The sequence below is a fragment of the Schistocerca americana genome, chromosome X, assembly GCF_021461395.2.
Source record: "Schistocerca americana isolate TAMUIC-IGC-003095 chromosome X, iqSchAmer2.1, whole genome shotgun sequence".
NCBI classification, from domain to species: Eukaryota; Metazoa; Arthropoda; class Insecta; order Orthoptera; family Acrididae; genus Schistocerca; species Schistocerca americana.
In genome coordinates, this window is record NC_060130.1 from 134,682,124 (window position 1) to 134,701,857 (window position 19,734).

Here is a 19,734-nt window from a genome sequence, read left to right on the forward strand (position 1 = left end):
TCAGTGTCTTCCTTCAATCCAACCTGGTGTGGATCTCAAACACTCAAGCACTACCCAAGAATAGGTCACACCAGCATCCTATATGCAGTCTCCTTTACAGGTGAACTACTCTTTCCTAAAATTCTCCCAATAAACCAAAGTCAACCATTCGCCTTCCCTATCACAGTTCTCACATGCTAGTTCCATTTTATAGCATTTTGCAACATTACGCCAAGATATTTAAATTACTTGACTGCGTCAAAGAGGATACTAGCAATACTTTATGTGAACCTTAGAGGTTTGATATTCCTACTCATCTGCATTAACTTACATTTTTCCACATGTAGGGCAAGCTGCCATTCATCACACCAACTGAAAATTTTATCTAAGTCATCTTGTATCCTCCTACAGTCACTCAACTTCAACACCTTACCATACACCATAGCATCATCAGCAAACAACCACAGATTGCCACCCAACTTGTCTGCCAAATCATTTATGTCTATAGAGAACAGCAGTAGTTCTATCACACTGCCCTGGAGCACTCCTGATGATGCCCTTGTCTCTGATGAACATTCGCCAATGAGGACAACATGTTGTTGTTGTGGTCTTCAGGCCAGAGACTGGTTTGATGCAGCTCTCCATGCTACTCTATCCTGTGCAAGTCTCTTCATCTCCGAGTAACTACTGCAACCTACATCTTTCGGAATCTGCTTAGTTTATTCACCTCTTGGCCTCCCTCTGCTATTTTTACCCTCCATCCTTCCCTTCAATACTAAATTGGTGGCCCCTTGATGTCTCAGAATGTGTCCTACCAACTGATCCCTTCTTCTAGTCAAGTTGTGTTACAAATTCCTCTTCTCTCCAATTCTATTCAGTACCTCCTCATTAGTTACATGATCTACCCATCTAATCTTCAGCATTCTTCTGTGGTACGACATTTCAAAAGCTTCTATTCTCTTCTTGTCTAAATTGTTTATTATCCATGTTTCACTTCCACACATGGCCACACTCCATACAAGTACTTCCAGAAAAGACTTCGGACAGTTAAAACTATACTGGATGTTAACAGAATTCTCTTCTTCAGAAACTCTTTCCCTTTCATCACCAGTCTACATTTTATATTTTCTCTACCTCGACCATCATCAGTTATTTTGCTGCCCAAATAGCAAAACTCATCTACTACTTTAAGTGTCTCATTTCCTAATCTAATTCCTTCAGCATCACCTGATTTAATTCGACTACATTCCATTATCGTCGTTTTGCTTTAGTTGATGTTCATCTTATATCCTCCTTTCAAGAGACTGTCCATTCCTTTCAACTGCTCTTCCAAGTCTTTGCTGTCTCTGACAGAATTACAGTGTCATTGGCAAACCTCAAGGTTTTTATTTCTTCTCCATGGATTTTAATTCCTACTCCAAATTTTTCTTTTGTTTCCTTCACTGCTTGTTCAATATACAGATTGAATAACATCGGGGATAGGCTACAACCCTGTCTCACTCCCTTCCCAACCGCTGCTTCCCTTTCATGCCCCTCAACTCTTGTAACTGCTGTCTGGTTTCTGTACAAATTTTAAATAGCCCTTCGCTCCTTGTATTTCACCACTGCCACCACCAGAATTTGAAAGAGAGTATTCCAGTCAACATTGTCAAAAGCTTTCTCTAAGTCTACAAATGCTAGTTTGCCTTTCCTTAACCTACCTTCTAAGATAACTCATAGGGTCAGTATTGTTTCGCATGTTCCTACATTTCTATGGAGTCCAAACTGATCTTCCTCGAGGTCAGCTTCTACCATTTTTCCATTTATCTGTAAAGGATTCGTGTTAATATTTTGCAACCGTGACTTACTAAACGGATAGTTTGGTAATTTTCACACCTGTCAGCCTCTCCTCTGGAATTGGAATTATTATATTCTTCTTGAAGTCTGATGTTATTTCGCCTGTCTCATACATCTTGCTCAACAGATGGAAGAGTTTTGTTGTGGCTGGTCTCCCAAGGCTCTCAGTAGTTCTAATAAAATGCTGTCTGCTCCTGGGGCCTTGTTTCGACTTAGATCTTTCAGTGATCTGTCAAACTCTTCCCGCAGTATTGTATTTCTCATCTCATCTTCATCTACGTCTTCTTCCATTTCCATAATATCACCCTTGTATAGACCCTCAATATACCCCTTCCACCTTTCCACTTTCCTTCTTTGCTTAGGACTGGTTTTTCATCTGAACTTTTGATATTCATACAGGTGGTTCTCTTTTCTCCAAAGGTCTCTTTAACATTTCTGTAGGTGGCATCTATCTCACTCCTAGTGATATATGCTTCTACATTCTTACATTTGTCCTCTATCCATTCCTGCTGAGCCAATTTGCACTTCCTGTCGATCTTATTTTTTGAGATGTTTGTATTCCTTTTCCTGCTTTATTTACTGCATTTTTATACTTTCTCCTTTCATCAATTAAATTCAGTCTCTCTTGTGTTACCCTAGGATTTCTACTAGCCTTCAATTTTTTACCTACTTGATCCTCTACTGCCTTCACTATTTCCTCTCTCAAAGCTACCAACTCTTCTTCTACTGTATTCGTTCCTCCTGTTCTTGTCAATCATACCCTAATGCTCCCTTTGAAACTCTCTACAACCTGTTCTTTCAGGTTATCCAGGTCCCATATCCTGAGATTCCTACCTTTTTGCAGTTTCTTCAGTTTTAATCTACCATTCATAACCAGTAAATTGTGGTCAGAGTCCACATCTGCCCCTGGAAATGTCTTAAAATCTAAAACCTGGTTCCTAAGTCTCTGTCTTACCATTATATAATCAATTTGAAACTTTCTGGTGTTTCCAGGTCTATTCCACGTATACAACTTTCTCTCATGATTCGTAAACAAAGTGTCAGCGATTATTAAGGTATGCTCAATACAAAATTCTACCAGGCAGCTTCCTCTTTCATTCCTTAGCCCTAGTCCATATTCAGTTACTGCTTTACCTTCTCTTCCTTTTCATTACGGTCCCCCATGACTATTAAATTTTCATCTCCCTTAACTATCCGAATAATTTCTTTTATCTCATCGTACAGTTCTTCAATCACATCATCTACAGAGCTAGTTGGCATATAAACTTGGTCTACTGTGGTAGGTGTGGGCTTCGTGTCTACCTTGGCTACAGGATCTTCAACTGCCACACCAGACTCATCAACAAGGAACCAAATGTAAGTCTTAGTCCCACTTATTTTACATAAGACCAGAATTTCCTCTGGTTCTCTGCCAGGTCACGGTGGTAGTTGTTGTACACTTCACGCATAGCTCTTTTCACAGACACCTGAATCTCTACTAACCTTCACTTGTCGACATGTGTGTGTTCCCGTTTGAACCAAGAGTGCAACACCCTCTGCTTCCTCAGCATCCCTTGAATTTTGTTATAACACATGGCGAGCCTTTTTCATCTTTATTCCACTTACTAGGCACACAACTCTCCAGACAAGATTTACAATCTGCTTAATCTTTGTCCATAATTCCTCTACATCCACCTTATTGCAACTAATTGGTGTCAATTTACTTTCTCAAGTGACATGCTAATAACTACTTATCTGCTCTATCTAGCAGATAGCAGAACACTCTCCTAGCCTTCTCGACTGTTTTATTAACTTTTGTAATTACAGTTGTTATAATGACATTATGATCGCTAATCCCTGTTTCTATACTGACATTGTTGATAAGATCCGGCCTATTTGTAGCTACTAGGTCTAAGATATTTCCATTTCGTGTGGGGTGCCGAGCTAGCTGCTCAAGACATTTCCTTAAAACGTTCAAGTATTTTGCATGACTGTCTGTCTGTATCCCCCTGCAATGAATCCATAGACACCCCAATCTATACTAGGTAGGTTAAAGTCACCTCCAACAAGTATTGCATGATCTGGGTATTTACACACTATTGACCCTAGACTTTCCTTGAATGACTCTAGAACTGTCACAGCAGAATTGACTGGCTGTTAAAAACATCCAACACTTAACTTAGTTTTCACTACACCTGTTATACGCGACCAGATGATTTCACTGTCACACTCAACTTTGATCTCACTAGAAACAGTACTTTTGTCAGCTGCAATGAACACTCCCCCTCCAATGGCCTCTAATTTGTCTCTTCAATAAATTTTCCACAACTCGCTAAATATCCCAGAGCTTCCCACTTCGGGTTTCAGCCAGCTCTTGGTCCCAAGAATAATTTAAGCATGAGAAATTTCCTTGAGGGCAGTAAATTCAGGAATTTTATTACAGATACATAAAATTATGACAGTCAAAGTGTCTTTATTCTGAGCACTGTTTGACTTCCCTTGCTGCATATTGATTGGCGAGTGTTCATAAGAGCACCTCAAACAATTGCCCAGCCTAAAAAAACCCTGATGTGCACTCAACAAGTACTCTGCTACCCGAGTAGCTGCTCCCTTTGTGTAGTGCACCCCTGATGTATCAGGCGGAGTCCTACAAATTCCCACATGATAACACAGGTCTAGAAATTTGCAGCCAAGACTGTCACAGATTTGACGAAGCCTTTGGTTGGCACCCTCCACTTGGTTCCAAATCAAAGGACCCTGATCAACTCTGGGAACAACACTGCAAATTGCAAGCTGTGCTTGCACTCTGCATGTGAGGCCAGCAGTCTTAACTATTTCTGCCAGCCACCTGTATGAACTGAGGATCACCTCAGAACCCATGCGATAGGCGTCGTTGGTGCTGATGTGGGACACAACTTGCAGACGACAGCATCATGTATGCTCGATAGTCACAGGCAAGACTGCCTCTACATCTTGGCTGAGGCCACGCTGGCAGCCATATCGAGTGCACATTGGTTTTCTTTCCAGCCCTGAATGCTATCTGCCTAAGGGGTTCCATAATGCGCCTAACATAGGTACTCCCAATTACTAGTAAACCCCCACACCTGTGTGCCTGCTCAGACCCTTCTGAGTGAGTGGCCGCCTGTCCACTGACATGGTGAATGGGCAAGGCCAGGCAGCCAGTTTCCACATTGGCCCTCCACCTCGAGTGATGTGGATGCATTACCACCCGCCACTCACCCTCCTGTGAGTGCAGATCCAGTGTGTCAGGTGCACTAGGAGGTGCTTTGGAAGCAGAGCTGGTGGGCAAAACAAGGGACACCTGAGGTGTCTCATACAACTTGCCAGATTCTCTGCCACTGCTACATCCTGAGGTGGTAGCCTGAAGTTGACTGATCATTGCCAAAAGCACATTTAGCAGTTGGCGAACTGCATGCAGCTCCTCCTGCATCCGCACACCGCATGCACACATCCTAACCATCCTAGCAACACTAACAGAAGTAGTAAACTATAAAAGCAGACAGAATTCTTTATATGCAACTTGCTACCCTCCTGATGTGTCACTAATAAATGCTGGTGCATTAATGGGCTATGTAGCTGGTTGATCAGTGAGCAACTACTGTGCTACAGACCGAATGACTTTACACTTACAGAAGTGCAAGATTAAACCTCGTAAACAGAAAAACACACACAAAATTTAATAAATATACTGTGTGGAAAACACTTAACTTGCCAATCTGTACTTGTATATCAGTTGAGATCTGGAGCCTTATTGACTGGCTTACTAAACAAATGAATGGTTGCTTTCAAAACAAAACAAAATTATAGTGTTTTGTCATATATTTCTAATTTTCTTATTCCTGTAGAAACAGAAAACAAACCCAAAAAAGTCCATATATCCGGGTGTCTACTGATCATGAAAGTTGTGAAATTGAGTAATATGTATATAATTAGATCACCAGAACTCTTAAAAAGTCTTTTTTATCTGTAGCTTTTTATGTCCATCTGTGCAAGCCATGTTAGAACAGCCTTTGCTGCTGCAGTTTGGAACCTTGAGGGGCAGATGTTCAGGGAGAAATTAGCAGGTGTGGCTTTGTTAATATAAAGCTATATGAGGTGTATACACCTAATGGAAATGACATGTAAATTATAGCCCCACCCAAGACAGTGCTGCCATCTAATGTGTTCCTTGATGACTATCAGTTTGAACAGCTGTTTCTTTAATTCTATTCAGCCCCTCATTTGTTTAAATCTCTTAATCTGTGTCATTTTTAGAAAGGCATTTCTTTAAAGGTTCTTAATAATAGAATTTAAAACTATTGCATTATTAATCTTGTTTTAAATGTGGTATGGACTGTCAGAGTAAAAGCAGTTGTATCTGTTGTTTGAGCATTTTAGAGTTTGATTTCCTTATGCCAAATGAGATTTTAGTGTATTACACAATACACATAACATAAGAATATTAATTTACTTTGACGTTAGTGCCAGTGGAATTTCATGTGTAAAAACACACGAAATAGGAAAGAGACATATAATGCTCGTTCATTCCTTAGCTTCAGAGCAACAGTGTAAGTTGCATTTTGCTGCAGAAAAAGCATTGCCAGCACAATCACAAGTTTCTTCTGAAACGAATTTTAATAACAGTAATGAATTACCATAACTGGCACCTGCTACTACTTCCAGAACTTCAGATGATAAAGATTCCAAAACAAACTCATTGAAACATTTTTTAGTTACTGATGTAATAAAATCTGAAATTATATGGGTTATGAATAAAGTCATGTCTCATTCTACAGTACTAACTTCTGGAAACAAAACATTCATATTCCAAATTATACTCCCTGGCATTAGGATTGCTAAAAAAATGGAGTTACACAAGAATAAGATGTTATGTTTAATTACTTATGAACTTGCCCCCTTGTTTCCAGCATCACTTAACTAACAATGTCAGGGAAGTGTGTGTCATATGATGAGAGTTTAAACAAAGTTGTTGAAAAGGGATAAATGGATTTCATGGTTATGTTTCTGAGATGGAATAGATTCTGCCAGTGTCTACAAGATACTTAACATCTATATTTTTGACAATTCTGCAACATCTTCTGATTTACATAAAATTCTGTATGGTTTGTATTTTTCACCTGAGAATGTAACTTCAAGTTTCAATGGATGGGCCAAATGTGAACTTTTGAGATGTTTCACAGTTTGCAAGAATTTCTAATCAATGGAGAAGATAATCAACCATGAATGTTTTATTGTGGCATTTCTTTACATCATAGAGTGAACAACAGCCAAAATAAAACATTGAGAACTACTCCTAATAAAAGTAGTTGGAATATTCATGAATTACTTAGGGTTACCTGATACTTTATGAAGGATTTTCCTCCAAGGAGGGCACCCTTCTCAAACATCACTGACTTTTTACAAGTTTCCTTTCAAATTTTCATGTATAAGCTGTGTTGGATATATTAAAGTCGTGAAAAGACCTCTTGAATTTATTCCACATTTGAAGAATTATTTTGCTCAAGTGTGAGGGAGATTCAAATATAAAAGGTAATTGTGCTATTGTACTGTGCAAGCAGTTCCAAACGAGATGGTGGTGTGGGGATCTGAAGGTCAGTGTGTAAGGGAGTGGGAACCAGCTTGGTTTGCTGCTGCACTCTGTTCTGGCCTCAATACAGCTATGAGTGAACAAGAGATTCCTTCATCTGTTGTGCAATATTTTATCATAAAGATTTTAACCCATGAAGGGATTAAACTCTTGGAGATTTTAACTTGTTTAAAGGCACAGTTTGTGGATGCTACATAGTCCTAAAACTGAGTGTTTATTTGGGCCAGACAATATAAGGGTGGCTGAGAAAGTGTAGAAAATGAAGGTCATGCTTGATGTGCAAGGTTAAGTCTTTCAGATGACATCTTCTGAGCTGGTTGGTTGGTTGATTTGGGGGAGGGGACCAAACAGGGAGGTCATTGGTCCCATCGTATTGGGTAAGGACAGGGAAAGAAGTTGGCCGTGCCCTGTCAAAGGAACCATCCCAGCATTTGCCTGAAGCTATTTTGGGAAACCACGGAAAACCTAAATCAGGATGGCCAGATACAGGTTTGAACCATTGTCCTCCGAATGCGCCACCTCACTCAGTCATCTATGCTGTTTGAGAGCTTAGTGAAGGTGATCGCCAGTGTACTGTTGAAGAAATTGCAGCAGAAGTGGATATCAACATTAGGAGTGCTCGTACAATTATCAGTGAACAACTCGGCTTTAGAAAAATTAGTGCTTGATGGATTCCAGAGTTGATAACACTTTGGAGACCAGCCATTTAGAAGAATATCAAGCCTAGAAAGTGGCCGTTTATGCTGTTATTTAAAGCGTTACTGGCACATATGTAATTGATGTATCCTGAAGAATTATACATACTGAAAAAGGACCAACCTTCAATATTTATTTTTCATATTTAGTTCTCTGACAGATTACAAATTTTAAAATAATGACAACAGAAAGTGTAGCTATCCTCTTGAGAAAATAGTGTGAGGCAAGTTACTGAGCAATTTATCCATCTTGAGCTTCCAAAATATTTTGCTCACTCAACAAACATAACATAGTTGTAGCAGAATTAGAGCAAACTGTGAAATCAAGGAAATTACATCAGTGTGATCATATTGGGTCAGCTATTCACAACAGCAGCTGTTACATTTGCTAATTTTTTTTAAAAATAATTCTAGTAAATGACAACAGAGGGTAACACAAGTCTGTACAATGTTCTCGTATGAAATCAGTCCAATTTTTGAGTGATAGGTGACTCACATGTTGAGAAAATCATGGGTTGCCTGTATTTGGGTGTGGTGTTTCTAACACAAAGTTGTGGCCCAAGCTATGCTTGTGCTTGGCCTCCAAAGTGTTAATGGAACAGCAAAAAGAGGTCAGGTTGAAGATCTCTGAGAGACTTATGAATTGATTCTGGTAAGAAGGGGAGGATTTTCTTAAGCACATTGTCACATGGGATGAGACGTGGGTCCATCATTAAACTCCAGGATCCAAAATGGCAAGGAGGAGTGGTGAAGAAAGGATGAAGCCTGCCCAGTGAAGACCAAAACTTACCTCTCAGCTAAAAAGTTATTGAGACTGTGTGTTTTGACAACAGAGGAGTGTTAGTCAATAACTTTCTTCGTTACAACTTACTACTGCCAGTCATTAAAGCCACCTACCAAAACAAAAGATCAGGAATGTACATCAGAGACGTCATCCTTTCCATGAAAATGCTAAGCCTCAGCAAGCAAATTTGACAAGGGACAAATTGGAGGACATGAACTGAGAAATCCTCAACCAGCCTCTCTACAGTCCAGCTCCCCCCCCCCCCCCCCTCCCCCCCCCCCCCCCCCCCCCCCCCCCGCCAACCACTGGCAAAAATATGTAGAGCATGTCAGAAGCTATGTAGAAAAAAAATTGGAGGTGTCAGTTGTCTAAATAATTAATCAGTAAAGAAAAAATTCTGTTAGTGTCTGAAACACCCTCATATATGAAAGACCACCAGAAACTAGAAACTTTGAAAAAAATAAACATCATTTAGAAGACCAACTACTTCATGCAACTCGAGAAGTTTTTAACTAAGTATTAGCTAAATGACTCTTCTCCCCTTTTTGTACCAAGATGCTGAAATGGCAGGGAGCTTGGATCTGTGAGTGGTAAGGTGCTGAGCATTAAGAAGATACTCATTTTCAACACTTTTTTTTTGCCATGGGCAGATTTAAGATGAACAATATTTATTAGTCACACAGGCCAAATTTAACACAATGGTAAAAAATTAAGCTTGAGGGAACACCACAGTAAGTCACCAAAATCTTAAATTACTATCCTTTGGATGATTCAGAGAACTCCTTTTTTTTTAAAATTTATGACAAAGCAAAGTCTCTGTCACTTAGTAAACATTAGAAAATCACCCCAGGTGCACTAAGTGCATTTAACAATTACTTTGGCTACTTGAAAATCAATATTACAGTGACCACAATATGAATAAAACTTCAAGCTTTTAAAAAGAAACTTTATATACACACAATATAATGTCCACATTGCCTAAATAATCTGAAAGGGAGCAATGGCAAAAATCAACAAGTGCAAGCAGTTGTCCACAAGAGAAACCAGGGACAAATTCAAAGCAAAATAAAGGGGCTGAAATACATTGATTAGCCAACGCGTCTTGAGCTACACCCACATCCCAAATGATTGCTTTATTCAGTAAAGATTCTAAAACAGACACTTAGAGTATACATTAAATTTACATAACAGACAAATGGTAAACAGAACATGTGTTTCCAACCATAACAGAGAAAATCTGTGCAAACAACTGAGTCTGTTCGGCCTGCAAGACCTTTGGTTAACAGAATAAAATTTACATAACAAAATAAGTTACAATATGCACGAGCCTTTTACTTCTGACTGAGGAACCCAAAGAAAATAACGTAGCCTGTTTGATGCACAGGTACTTAAAGTTTACAAGCAGTGAAAAATATTAAAGATACCTAAACCTACAAAATACATGCACAAGTGGCACAGAAAAAAAGGAAATCTCTTTTTTACAATTGAATCAATGTAAAATGTGGACACATCCTTATTTCCAGGCTGCTAATCCATGTTGAGGACATTGGCCAAAATAGTGGCAGTAGTATAAGCAAGGCCATCTTAATGGTAAGAACACCAAACAAAACTCAGTAACAATAGTACAGTGAATTTCATGAACTGCAATGGGCACTCTATTGCACACAAGACCTGGAACTCACCATTTATTCCAGTGTCAGGCCAGGGTGAGTTAAGAATGGTGTATGTGGCCATGCCCACCAACCAAGGGAGCAAGAAACAGGCCCAGTTGAGCTCCAAAGTATAACCTGCTACCACAATAGCAGAGGGAAGTAGCAACTCTCCAATAAACATAGGCACATTCCCCAACGTCTTCCATCTAAACACGGTGAGTGGACCTGCATGGCTAAGAAGTTCAGGCCACAGTGGAGAGAGACTGCTTCACTGACAGTCAACCTCCAGCAGACCACCACTTAAATCCCACCCAAGGTGCAGCCAGGCCGCCACGTGCTGGGATGCCAGAGAAGCCATAGCTAGGCAATGGATCCAAAAGAACCTTCAAGATTGAAAGAATCAATATGAGTGTCCATGCATGGCTCAGATTTGTTCAATTGAATGTATAGCATTCATAAAGAAAACTTATGGAAATGGCAACAAATGCTAGCTATAGATGCTAACAAAGCATGTAATTGTTAAACAACTTTTTGTGTAGATACTGGATTGGGTGTCACTGTTGCTAGTAAGAACTACACAGAAAAGGATACCCTTATTTTGAGAAATAAGTGCACAGGTATTTTGGAAAGTCTGTGTCAAAAAATTGCTGAGAAGAGTCCTTTGAAAATAAAGATTGTCAAAGGTGGCTCCTGTTCATCACCTGAAATTATGCCAAGCTCGGCTCATGTTCATCATCTGAAATTATGCCGAGCTCCAATTTGAGAAATTCTTCAGTGACAATTGCATTGGAAGTTGTTGTGAATATTGTGAAAAGCAACTGAAACAATTCAATCTTAAGAAGGACAGACTTGATCACTTTCCGATGAATTAACTGCAAAGTTTGAACCATGAACTTCATCAAGTTTATATAGAAGCTGTTATGCATGTTTCATGGACATGCTGCAGTTGAAAGAGACATTTATATTAACAGATAAGTTTTACTGGAAAACCTACAAGAAGATGCAATTGTTTCAGAAAGAAGTGTTTACAATGCGATACAATAGTTAGGCAGTTTAGTTAATTGTGAGAAACAACTGAATGTGGACATCTCAAAATCGATGATACTAGCTGTGAAAAATGGTTCATTAAAAAGGGTACAAGCCTTAAGAAAGAAGGAATCTGATGCAAATGAAGCAAACATTCTTAAAAGGAGAACAATTCAAGAAATAAAAGAGCTCAAAGAAAAAACAATAATTACAGAAAAGACAAAGAAAGAAGCTCAATTTTTAGGTATTGTAATTTCAAGTTTAGTTAAGAAACTTAAACACTGAATATTTTACTGTGAAACTTAACATTTGACATAAATTTTGTTCTTTTATAATTGTTGTATTGTCATAAGGAAAATTAGAAGTTTTCACTATAAGACCGTGTTAAAACAATTTGTATTTTTAATTATGTAACAATAAAATATATTTGAAAGTAGCCATACCCCATCCTAGGTGATAGGTGAATGTTTTTATAGCATTTGATGAATGATATATTGCAAGTCATACATAGTCACATTGACATTGAGTTTAAGGGATATAGGAATTATTACTACATTCAGCTGTCATTTCAACCAGCTTTCAGGTTCATTAAAACATATTTTTGTCATTGTGCCATGGACATTTTCAAGAGATCATGAATTTAACTAAAGAGGTAATGAAAAAGCCATGAAGATGTCATAAAGTTGATCCTGTGAAAATCAGTAGATAACCCTGTGTATGCATTGTAAATTGCCAAAACATGATTCACCAGCTATGTTACACACTGAACCATATTCTCTCTAAGTTGGAAAATTAGAGTAAGCTACCTATCATAAAACTGAGCATAATGTCATAGGTTATTGTGTTAGGCCATTGTGTTTTATCATGTGGAAACAGTAAACCTATTAAGAATAAGTACCAAAGAGAATTGTTAATGCTGATTTTTCAATAACTTTATTTTTCTTTGATTGAACAAATTAACAAATTGTGAATTTGGATGTTCTATTGATGATAGTAGTTTGTCAAATCACTTAACGTAGATGTCAGAACTTAGTGTGTGGTATTTTGCACTTTACTAGTTGTTGTTGATCTTCACTAGTACATATCTGTACTAATGAAACAGTTGTCAATGGTCACTAGATATCGCTTTGATCTCATTGTAGGGGTGCCAAGCCAAGTATGTGTTTACACATTTAATTTGGAATAACATTGTTTTCTTAAGACTATTCACCCATTCATCATTTTAATTATTCTTTGTCTTATTTATGTCTGACTTTTTTTGATTGTTTACATATTGTACTTGCTTATTTGCATCTATTGCCTCTCATTTCTCTCTTTATTACTGCCGTACTTATCTTCGTTAGTTTCTATAACCTTTAGCAAAGTCAGTAGCCTCTTTGGGATTGGATTTTGCCTCTTATCTCACGAACAAGTTCGCTTCTTCCTTAACCATCGATTTGCCGCTTTCCTATACATCCGTAATGATTCACTGATGATCTGTATATTCAATGCCATATTTCTGTAACTTCTGTTTTCAATTATCACTTTAAAATCAAAAGAAATTAATAGTTTCAAAAGTTTGAGATTTGTCATCTTTATATGCTTTCACCTTTTCTAAGTCCATAAAAAGTTCCTGCATTTGAATTCTTGTAATGACTATGAGGAATGGGATTTGGTCTAGTAGAAGGGCTTCTGACTCGGCTAGAGTGTTGTGTACATATGAAGATAGCTACATGTAAAGTTCTGCACAAAGACAGAATACTTTGCGGTGATGCCAGTGTGCTGTCTCAGTCACATGCAACACACCTCTGGCTGTTTTGTATCCGGACACTGACAATGCTTGGATATTTGTCACAGGGAATATTGTTGCTACTTCCAGCTCTTTCCAAACATTTATGTATGTGAAACACCATCATTTATTAATGTAATATTTGTTATGTTTGTTTTATACCACCAATAATCAACACCACATTGGCAAAAGGGCCAGCCATGTGGAGCATGGGAAGAACAATTCTTTAACTGCCTCTGTGTGTATGCTGTAACTGATGTAATCTTGTCCTCATGATCCCTAAGTAATTTATGTAATGATAAATATATCTGAAAATAGCTATCCTTATCGTGGGTTAGAGCTGAATGTTTGTATAGAATTTGATGAATAGTATACTGCATGTCATGCTTAGCTTCACTATTCATGTTGACATACAGTTTAAGTGATACATGAAGTATTACGTACAGTTTTCATCAGCTATGCCTCCAGTGAACATTTCAAACATTTGCCAGTTTCTTAGTGCTGACATGAAACTAACTGTTAAACATTTAACTTGTCCTATTTGCACACACTGCAGATGGATGTGACAGAATGATGCTGTTTGCTTTGTGTGTCATGTGCTACTCTGTCTCTTGCTACTGTATATTATCTGACCTCTCACCTCCTCATAGGTACAGTACTACAGTATGTGCTAAATTTAATCTGAAGTGTACAGTCAAGTCTCTTTCATTTAACTTGCTTGCCAGTAGAATATGCATTCCAAGTGTCTCCTGGAGCTTCAGCAGCCAAAAAATTCCAAATAGTGTGATAGTTCTCTGTGTTGACAAGTACAAGGGCTTGGTCAAATGGAGCTGTGTACTGTACAATAACTGTGTGTATCATTCTCAAACCAAACAAAATAATTTTACTGCTATTTGATTTTGCTGGTCTTTAAACAGTGTGAAACAAAATCTGCAGCACCAAAAGTTTGCACTTTCTGTCCAAGTCTTATGGTAATATGAAGCCAAATGAGTTTGCCTACCTGTACTTCCAGTGAACATTTCAAAAATTTTCCAATTTATTGGTAATTGTGCACTTCTTATGCACCACAAAGCCTTACATCATCAGTGCTGCCCCTTTTATTTATATCTCTTCACAGAATGCCAAAATTTGATATGGAGTTTTTTTTTCTTAAAAAAAAAAAGGTTATTTAGTAGTCTCATAGAAACATGGAACACATTTGCTTTGAGAGCTGCATAGAAGCATTATTTAAATTTTCATAAAATGATCAACCACCAGATGCTGCTAGGTATTAATGCAGTGTTTCTAAATGTCTGAATATTATAGTCCATTGCAATTGAGATGCTGTAAGAAAATCCTTGAAATACAGCAAGTTAAATAAGTATACTGTTTATGCAAAACATAAATTTAAAGCTTTGAGCTTGATGGAGGCAGCAAAGGCACACACTAGTGCATGGGACACTTGAAGTTTTGCTGCATGAGCTGTTTCAGTACTTGGGGCTCTTTAGTGTTAATGCTGGTCTGGGGAAAGGGAGGGAGTTGGGGGTGGGGGGGGGGGGGGGTTGTAATACATTTCCTGAGTAATGGATTTAGAATTATAGTTCTGTCTATTCTAATTTCTATGATACATATAGTATGGTGAAAAAATATTAATAATAATAATAAATAAGAGTAACACTAAATGTGCCTGGTAAATTTTTCTAGATTCACCTGGTGAAGAAAGTAAGGTGATAAAAGTTACATCAGGTGGATCGGGCAAAAGGAAGAAGAGATCAGACTCTCGGAAAAATTCGTCTAGAAAGTCCAGCCGCAGAGAAAACAGAATTAAAGTGCAGCAGTTGGGAGAGCAGTGTAGCCCATCAAAAACAGAATCAGCAGATGAAAGCATGGAGCATACTGATATAACAGACTGTGACCTCAGGGCAGAGCTAAGTCGAAGACGAGCAGAAAGATTACTTAAGGTGAGGGAGTTGTGTACTTCTTGCTTTTAACATTACAAAATTCGTATTTTTTTCCTAAATATGTCATGTGTTGTCCATTTAGTTAAGCTTAACATTGTAGGCAATGTTTTCACTGCAGGAAGTTACTTTTGTTCAAAATTCTGGTTTTGTTTGCAAATGGAATGTTTTAATTGACTAAGCTATCCATTCGTTATTGTGAGTGAAACCAGTCTGTAGCACTTTCATTAGTTCAGCTAAAACAGTGGTATACAATTGGGATACACATATCCCGGAAGGGTTCCCAGGGGATATGTGAAGACATCTCTGGGGTTACACCAAATTTAAAATAAGCATTATACATGTTCATTTAAATATGTACTTCTTTTCACTATTTAAAACTGATTAATATATTGCTGTGGATTAAGTTGTTCCAGATGCAACTAACACACAACTAATTAAGCGGATGTGTTGTTGGGAATACAAAATTGAGCATAAACGTTCCCTCCAAATCAGTTGAAGAAGAAAGGAACATTGCCAAATTGTAGTGATGGTTTAAATTACATTTTACTGAAAAAGTGTGATGACGTCACTAATTAAAAATTATTTGAATCTAGCCGTTAAACACGTATTCAGCCATTCATATGTGTGAAAGGTGAATACATTATGCAGAATATTATGTCACCTTGTACAAACGTACAAACCATACCTGTGCACACAAACCTGTTTCAATTTTACTGCCTTTGAAAAGTAGCAGGTAGTATTTCATGGGTGTGAAGTAGTAGTGTTCACTTGTATACATGGTGCTTCAACTTCACAGTTAAGCCTCTCTCTAGCTGTCACTGTAAACAGGCTGTAACCCCTTATGCACCCTTCTGGACTGCTAGGAGTGACAATTGAAGTCCATAGTGCATTCAGTTCTGAGCAGAAACATTTGATCATTTTGACATTGTTAAACCATTATTCTTCACTGGACTATGTTGTTGTGTGTCATCACTGTTGGACTCTGTTATTGTGTGTCATCACTGTTATTGTCTCTCCAATATTTAGTTTCTATTGAGATATTTTGGGTATCAATGCTGAAACACTCAGCTGTGTGGTAATGGAAGAAATATGACTGGGTACAAAGGAATCCTCAAGATTTGAATGTGATATACAGTATCTGCAAGGATGATTTATATTCCAAATCCACAGTAATTAAAGAAATTAAAAGTAAATTAGTGAATGACGTTAAAGATTTCTCATGGAAAAAAATACTTCAGACATGTGACACTACATACTTAAAAAGCAAGTGATTTAAATCGCCAAACAATTTTAAAAATGTTGTATCTTATGTGCTTCCTGTTCATGTCACCTCAGCATTTAATTAAAGAGAATTATCTGTGATGGGCCAGGAAGAGAGAGAGAGAGAGAGAGCTTTAATACATTTAAATAGAAATATTATCCATGTATTTAAAACCAACCAAAAATCCATATTTAATGCCAGAAATACAAAAAATTTGTAATACTTAAGTAAATGTATACATTTTGAAACTATGTCATTTGTACAAATATATATGCATCTAGTATAAGTTAGCAACCCTAGTCATGGTTCATGTATAATCAGGAGGGCTGAAAAAGCAACCAAGTGAAATCACTGAGTGGAAAACATTCATGTAGCTAATCTGATTACAGAGACTAGTTTCATTAAGTGATTTCATTAAAATGAAAAAGATGATTGAACAAAAATGGTCAAATGGCCAACTGCTAATCAAAACTAAGTAGTTCTCCCATCACTACTGGTATGAAGTACAGTATTCAGAACAATGGCTGGGCCCATTTCTTCCCCATCTCAACTCTGTTTAAATAAAGATAGTAATTACTGTGAAGTGCCTGAATGCATTAATTTTTCTTTTCTCATGGACACCTGCTGTAAGGAAAATATTTGTCTTCATCATTCAATAGGAACTTCACATTTTTGTGTCAGTTGTAGAGATTAGACAAGGAACTGTTTTATAGCTTGTCAAATATACATTATTCAGAAATAATCAGATGAACTGTGCAGAGGGACTGTTTTAAAATGGTGTCTCTATAATAAGTATTTCATTTCAACAAATTAATCTCCCAATTTATAAAAGTAGTCTGTAATATAACATCAAACACTGTCTTGATTTTTCTCCTTTGCTAGTCACCTTTGTAAAAACTACATATGCAACAGTTTTGCTGTTGCTATTACCAGCATTTAATTAATAATATGTGACATGTATAGTATTGTTTATGTGTTTAAAATTCATGTGTGTATGCCCTGCATTTTTGTGCTATGTGGCACTACTCTCTCTTGTGATAGATGCAACTGCTCATTCAGTAATTTGTGCGTTAGGCAGAAAGGACTGTACAAATCACTGTTATAAGTGTTTCCTTGTGTGGCACAAATTAAAAGCTTCAAATTTTTTTGAAATGTGTGCAACAGCTATATTTTCGACAATGCATTTGATTCAGTGTATTCTTCCTATGTGATGCATTTCTGGGTAATCTCTGAAATGTCAGATTAAACTATTTCTGTGTAAGATGTATACAACTCATTAGGTGCACCAGGTTTAAAAGCTAGTTGTTTTATTCTCACTACGCAGTCAGAATTCAGTCAATATTCACCTTTGTTTTCTGGGGTATGAGACATGCTGCTCATTAGTGCTCAGAGAATCATCAGCATCTCATTTTAAATTTTCAGTAATCTGGTTATGTATAGGCAGACTGATGAGAACTGCATATTAACTAGTAAGTGCTTGATTTGATTAATTTCTGAGTAGTTGACCCATGTGCTCTGGATTTGACAGTATTGTATTTATACATTTTTTCCTTTATTGTCTTACCAATACAGAGTCTACCTACAGGCCTTATTTCTTCGGTATTTACAGTTATTGTTGTAAGTTATTGTGCATCTTTTGTGTTAAAGTCTGATTTCCTATTCTACTGTGCTGGTAAGATTGATGTTTGCTGTGTAAAGTAAAACCTGTATTAATGAACCTGTTTTTAATTGATATTTCCATTGATACTAGTGAAACTACCATAAGAACAGTATTACAGAAACTCATGTTTAATAAACCGTGCTTTAAGAAAAGTTTGCTTTTGAGGACTGACTATGAAATGTTCTGCAAAATTAAATCTGCTTTCACAAACAAAGTTTGCCAGATGGTTTGTGACTGTTTCTTCCTTTTTTCATTTCTTTAAAGTGATGATGAATTAGTGATAGCCGGCCGAAGTGGCCGTGCGGTTAAAGGCGCTGCAGTCTGGAACCGCAAGACCGCTGCGGTCGCAGGTTCGAATCCTGCCTCGGGCATGGATGTTTGTGATGTTCTTAGGTTAGTTAGGTTTAACTAGTTCTAAGTTCTAGGGGACTGATGACCACAGCAGTTAAGTCCCATAGTGCTCAGAGCCATTTGAATTAGTGATAGAGTAAACAGCAGTAATTTTCAAGTAATTCTTTTGGTTTGTGGGTAGATTATAGAACCCCTAAAATAATTTTGTGGAATGAGATATTGAAACATTTCAGTGGTTCTACAGAAAGAGAGAACCCAAGAAATCAGGCTGATGCCTGGGACTGATTTGCTTACTGAATTGATTGACTGAATGAATCAGTTCGAAGGACCTTTTAGTATCTTGTGTGTAATTTTCAGAGGGGAAGGTGTGGCTGTGGATATGTAAAATGTGGAATAGTAGAAGGAAAATGCTTTGCTATGCTTACTAAAAATATACATTTAGTACAGGTGAAATTGGAGTCATTTATAATTGATTTACCTGAAAATCATATGCTGTTAAAGAGGCAAAGCAGCTAAGAGAGAATGATGGCACTGCAGTATGTTAATAGAGATAGAAGCGGAAAGTTGCAGAGATTGATAACTGTGAAGTTAAAAATTCCCAGTTTTTTATTTTTATTTTTTTTCAAAAACATAAAAACACACTACTGATGAGTAATGTCTCAATGGACCTTATAGTGTTTTTAATAGAATGTAAGAACCCTAAACAGATGTAGCAGGAAGAAAGATTGTACTTACTACTGACTGATGCATTCCACATCCAAACGTAACCTTATTTCTCAGGAACATTAATGTTGTGTTTCATCTTTCTCATCCACAAGCCTTTGGTCCTGGGAACTATATTTTATCATTCAGTGTGGATGAGCCACTTCTGGCCAGCGGTAACTTCTGTCAGTACACTACACTCAAGTAAAGAAATAAACCACTACCACCACCATGTCATTTATTTTCTTCTTTTTTTAATTATTTTGTTAAAAATTGTTTTTCAAGAATGCTTCCTTCAACACTTCAGTTTGAGATTTTGCATATTACTTGCAAGTAAAATCCATATCAGTTTCATGAAAAATGTATAGTACTAACATATATTTCCGAATTTGCCAACAAGAAGTTATTTTTATGTTAAGCTATATTTTAGGTTCCAGAACAGGGTGAGTTTGTGATAAATGAATATGTATATGGCCTAAAACCATTGACATTG

The 19,734-nt window shown here is 37.4% G+C and overlaps 1 protein-coding gene across 2 annotated transcripts in view; it reads left to right on the forward strand.

Moving 5' to 3' along the window:
- The window catches only part of LOC124554914 (serine/arginine repetitive matrix protein 2-like), a 162,117-nt gene that overhangs the window by 95,376 nt on the left and 47,007 nt on the right, over window positions 1–19,734 (forward strand). For both annotated transcript variants that reach the window (XM_047128604.1, XM_047128603.1), the window contains exon 6: window positions 15,011–15,267. In XM_047128604.1, coding sequence (XP_046984560.1) covers window positions 15,011–15,267 — 257 coding nt within the window. The remainder of the gene's footprint in view (window positions 1–15,010; window positions 15,268–19,734) is intronic.